The following is a 4957-nucleotide window of genomic DNA, read 5'->3' as shown; positions in this document are numbered from 1 at the left end:
TGTATAGTGTATAAGTGTTTAGTGTAGTGTTTAGTGTAGTGTATAGTGTAGTGTATAGTAGCGTAGTGTATAGTGTAGTGTATAGTAGTGTAGTGTATAGTGTAATGTATAGTAGTGTAGTGTATAGTGTAGTGTATAGTTTAGTATAGTGTTGTGTATAGTGTAGTGTATAGTAGTGTAGTACGCACACTGTTGCACATGGTTCGCTCATGTGGGTGTGTAGTGGAACGCACTGCTCATGAAAACGTTGCCTCGTTACGCGGTAAATGCTGCGGCACAACAGGAGGGAACTGCAGGGATGAGGCTCTCCGCTCTTTGTGCTGTGAATTAAAACAGCGCCAGGGTGGAGCGTCCCGTCCCTACAGCTCATAGCTGTGACGGAGCGAGAGTGATCAGCGGACAGCCACCATGGTTGCCAGGTAAGGGGAGACTTCACCCGGAACTCTCCTCCACACGTGTTCCCTATGAACATTGTCGCAATAAACGTACGATCAGGAATCTTTAAAATATCAGACCTTTGTTGTTCCGCAAGAATATTAACGCTCAAACTCGTATCGAACTCTTCATTAATTCACTTGGTCAAACAGTTCAGGTACTCGGCAAAGTATTTCACCACCCGGTATGCAACAGTTAAACAATCTACTCCAAATGAACACCGAAATGTCAAATCATCATCCACCATTGACTTCCACATCGATGGAAGCCGTTTGCCACAACGTCCAAGCCATTAAACACCGGAACAATGAACGTGCCATTCAAGTACATCTTGAACCCCATTATCTGAAGTAGTTGGTATTAAACAACAATAACTAAATAATAGAAACACGTTTACAATATTGAGCGAAGTTATAGTCACGGACTCTTTCCAACTTGATCTCAACAGGACCACAAAAGCTCAGATATGTGTTGCATAATAATGAATCAATCTGATTGAAATCATCAAACACTTTCCGATTTCAACATCACCTTATAAAAGAATAACATTTTAAATATAAGCGCACAACTTTATCTATCTGTGATGAGCGCTGCACTTTCCGTTGTTTTCATGCAGGGGGCGCTGCAAACCTACGCGCCCCCTGCATGGACGACGGAGGCGCAGGGACAGACGTTCGATTACGTTGGAATCGATCTGCAGACGGCGGTCTTCTCGCACGGCCAGCTCCGTGTCGCCTTATCTCGATCCCGCAATCCCAACCAGGTAAAGGGCCGCATCGAACCGAACCCCCGGCAAGACCGTCTACTTAACGACGAGAGAAAATTCACACGAAATGTCCTTTTCAATGAAGTCTTCCAGATGTAAATTGAGACAAGCTTTTAATGAAGAAATACAATTATCTAATTCAAAACACAACACAATTCAAAGATGTTTCATTTTAAAACTTCAAAACGGAGCATGGGGTACTTGCGTGAATGCGTCCTTCGTGTGCCGTAAATGTTGTGACTTTCCTGGCCTGAAGGCCGTCAACGTGTTGGACCATTATTGGTGCACAGCGTTTCAACAACAGCAGTGGGGTTTGCTTCAAACGATAGGTACGAACATCCAGACGTGAATCAGCAAGGTGCATTTCTAGTCCTAGTTAGACAAAATCTACATCAACACGTAAGACAAAACTACAATTCGTGTTGTAGAGAATGTACCTCCTATACGTGTAACTTTTAAGTGGTATGCCTTGTAACTGATGAATGATCCGAGCGTGCTACCTATTTCAAAGACAATGAGTTGCTCCAGATGCTTCGTGGAACACAAAAGTACCCTTTGACCTGTATCACAAGAACAACGGGTCTCACCTGAGTAAACTGTACAGGTTACTTTCAAACACACACACACTTTGTCATAACATCACTTAATCAATGTTTGACCCTTATAGATCAAATGTTACAAGTATGCACAAAACCAGACAAGTATACATTCTAAATTATTGACAGGCATATTAACAAAATTGGATTACTGCAGTGAAATATACTGCATCACGTTACATCATATTAACAAGAAGCTTTTTAAAAAAGTTGCACAGTCTGCTTCACCGTGTATGTAAAACATACTATTGTGTCATTCAAAACGAGTAGGCCATTGCATGCTGGCGGCTGAGTGAAAATGTAGCAAATTCTAAACATTACCTACAAACCACACAACTGAGATGACACATCAATCATCGCCCCCTACTGACAGGCTCTTGTCCACATGCAGGCCGGTGCAGGGCCACCACCTTGTGCCACACAGGGGCAGCTGCTACTTGAGGATGCTCTTTGAGTGTTTCAGGCGAGGTACGACACAAAACTCCGAGTTGCTGAGGCGATTAAGCAAGCACCGTGTAAAAGCAATTATTATAACATAGTGAATGCTTGGGAGCTAATTGGCTCTTGCTCCTGGTTAGAGATCTAGCCAACCCACGGGCCCACAAAGTGTTCAACTTCACATTGTCATTAAAGGCTTGTGACAAAGGTGCATCTATTGTAGCGACATCGTCTCTGGCTTACACATCTACCGGGTCTCCACTTGACTTTGTATTGTCTCGGAGGAAGTCCACCTACACCTCCACTTCCACAAACTGCTGGGAGTTGCCTCGCTCTGCCTCACAGTCAGAATTCTCCTTCTGCTTTACGTTGCCTCCATCGATGTGAAGGTCCCATTTTGGAGTTGAATCTTCATCTTCACATTTCACCTTCACTTCTTCCCTCTTCACCATCACTTCTTCCCTCTTCACCATCACCTCTTCATATTTCACCTCGATACCTTTAAAAGTGTCCAAGCTGCGATTTTCGTCCGGTTCTTGTTTCGTGAGGGATGGGCTTATTGTGGCACTTTGACTTTCACAAGCTGATTTCAGATTCCACTCCTTGCAGATCTTCTGATGCTTCCGTGTTTTCTGGTGTACTTGAAGATTTTATGAATGTGCAAACGCCTTCCCGCAGAGTGCACCTGAAGGGTTTCTCTCCCGTGTGTGTTCTCTGGTGTACTTTAAGATGTGATGACTGTGCAAACATCCCACACAGAGTGTACCTCAAGGGTTTCTCTCCTGTCTGTGTTCTCTGGTGTACTAGAAGATTTGATGAATGTGCAAATGCCTTTGCGCACACACTGCACTTGAAGGGTTTCTCTCCCGTGTGTACTCTGGTGTTTTTTAAGATTTGATGACTGTGAAAATGCCTTCCCACACACACTGCACTTGAAGGGTTTCTCTCCCATGTGTGTTCTCTGGTGTGATTTAAGACCAGATGACTGTGAAAATGCCTTCCCACACACAGTGCACTTGAAGGGTTTCTCTCCCGTGTGTGTTTTCTGGTGTGTTTTAAGAGAAGATGACTGTGAAAATGCCTTCACACACACAGTGCACTTGAAGGGTTTCTCTCCCGTGTGTGTTCTCTGGTGTTTTTTAAGAGCAGATGACCGTGAAAATGTCTTCCCACAAACACTGCACTTGAAGGGTTTCTCTCCCGTGTGTGTTTTCTGGTGTGATTTAAGACCAGATGACTGTGAAAATGCCTTCCCACACACACTGCACTTGAAGGGTTTCTCTCCCGTGTGTGTTTTCTGGTGTGTTTTAAGAGCAGATGACCGTGAAAATGTCTTCCCACAAACACTGCACTTGAAGGGTTTCTCTCCCGTGTGTGTTCTCTGGTGTGTTTTAAGAGCAGATGACCGTGAAAATGCCTTCACACACACACTGCACTTGAAGGGTTTCTCTCCCGTGTGTGTTTTCTGGTGTTTTTTAAGAGCAGATGACCGTGAAAATGTCTTCCCACAAACACTGCACTTGAAGGGTTTCTCTCCCGTGTGTGTTCTCTGGTGTGTTTTAAGAGCAGATGATCGTGAAAATGCCTTCACACACACACTGCACTTGAAGGGTTTCTCTCCCGTGTGTGTTCTCTGGTGTGTTATAAGAGTAGATGAATCTGAAAACGTCTTCCCACACACACTGCATTTGAAGGGTTTCACTCCCGTGTGTGTTCTCTGGTGTGTTTTAAGAGCAAATGAACCTGAAAATGTCTTCCGACACACACTGCACCTGAAGGGTTTCTCTCCCGTGTGTGTTCTCTGGTGTTTTTTAAGAGTAGATGAATGTGAAAATGTCCTCCCACACACACTGCACTTGAAGGGTTTCTCTCCCGTGTGTGTTCTCTGGTGTGTTTTAAGAGTAGATGAATCTGAAAAAGTCTTCCCACACACATTGCACTTGAAGGGTTTCTCTCCCGTGTGTGTTCTCTGGTGTCTTTGAAGATGAGATGAATCTGAAAATGCCTTCCCACACACACTGCACTTGAGGGGTTTCTCTCCCGTGTGTGTTCTCTGGTGTGTTTTAAGAGCAAATGAATCTGAAAATGCCTTCCCCCACACACTGTACTCGAAGGGTTTCTCTCCCGTGTGTGTTCTCTGGTGTATTACAAGATTACATGACTGTGTAAACGCCATCCTGCACATCGTGCACCTGAAGGGTTTCTCTCCTGTGTGTGTTCTCTGGTGTTTTTTTAAGAGCAGATGACCATGAAAATGCCTTCCCACACACAGTACATTTGAAGGGTTTCTCTCCTGTGTGACTTCTCTGGTGCCGTGTCAGATTTCCAGTCCGGTCCGTGCTGTATGCACGCTGGTCGCATTGTTGACTTGTCGTACCGAGCTGCGCTGAGTGCCTTTGCTCCATCAGACCAATTCTGCAGAGGAAGCGTCAGCTGCAGACAGAAAAAAAGAATATCCACACCATCTACACGTCAGGCACAGAGGAATGCACACGTGACTTACACGTCAATACTTATTAATATATTCATGATGTAATGAAAAGTTTCTCAAATTCATCAGATTTCATGAACGTGCAAATGCCTTCCCACACAGAGTGCACCTGAAGGGTTTCTCTCCACGGGCTGTTATGGCACACAATGAGAGGGAAAATGTCATTAATATGCCTGGAAGCCTTCATATCTTCAAGATGAATGTTAACTCAAAACTCTAAGCACACAATTT

General features: G+C 44.4%; 1 protein-coding gene across 1 annotated transcript; it reads right to left on the bottom strand.

Moving 5' to 3' along the window:
- Nucleotides 1-2150: 2150 nt before the first annotated feature.
- LOC142915622 (uncharacterized) lies at nt 2151-4727 on the bottom strand. Its single transcript, XM_076061346.1, has one exon. It carries the CDS (start codon nt 4418-4420, stop codon nt 2960-2962), a length of 1461 nt encoding a protein of 486 aa, XP_075917461.1. The 5' UTR covers nt 4421-4727; the 3' UTR covers nt 2151-2959.
- Between the last annotated feature and the right edge of the window lie 230 nt (nt 4728-4957).

This window comes from Petromyzon marinus, unplaced genomic scaffold (genome assembly GCF_048934315.1).
Source record: "Petromyzon marinus isolate PM22_M1 ecotype Great Lakes invasive population unplaced genomic scaffold, UKy_Petmar_22M1.pri1.0 PM_G_Scaffold_33, whole genome shotgun sequence".
Classification (NCBI taxonomy): domain Eukaryota; kingdom Metazoa; phylum Chordata; class Hyperoartia; order Petromyzontiformes; family Petromyzontidae; genus Petromyzon; species Petromyzon marinus.
The sequence above is the reverse complement of the archived record's forward strand: the minus strand, read 5'-3'. Positions and strand labels throughout refer to the sequence as shown.

Bases quoted from the DNA above. Each gene is read 5' to 3' on its own strand.
- LOC142915622 (XM_076061346.1), bottom strand. From the start codon at position 4,420: ATGTGCAGGATGGCGTTTACACAGTCATGTAATCTTGTAATACACCAG.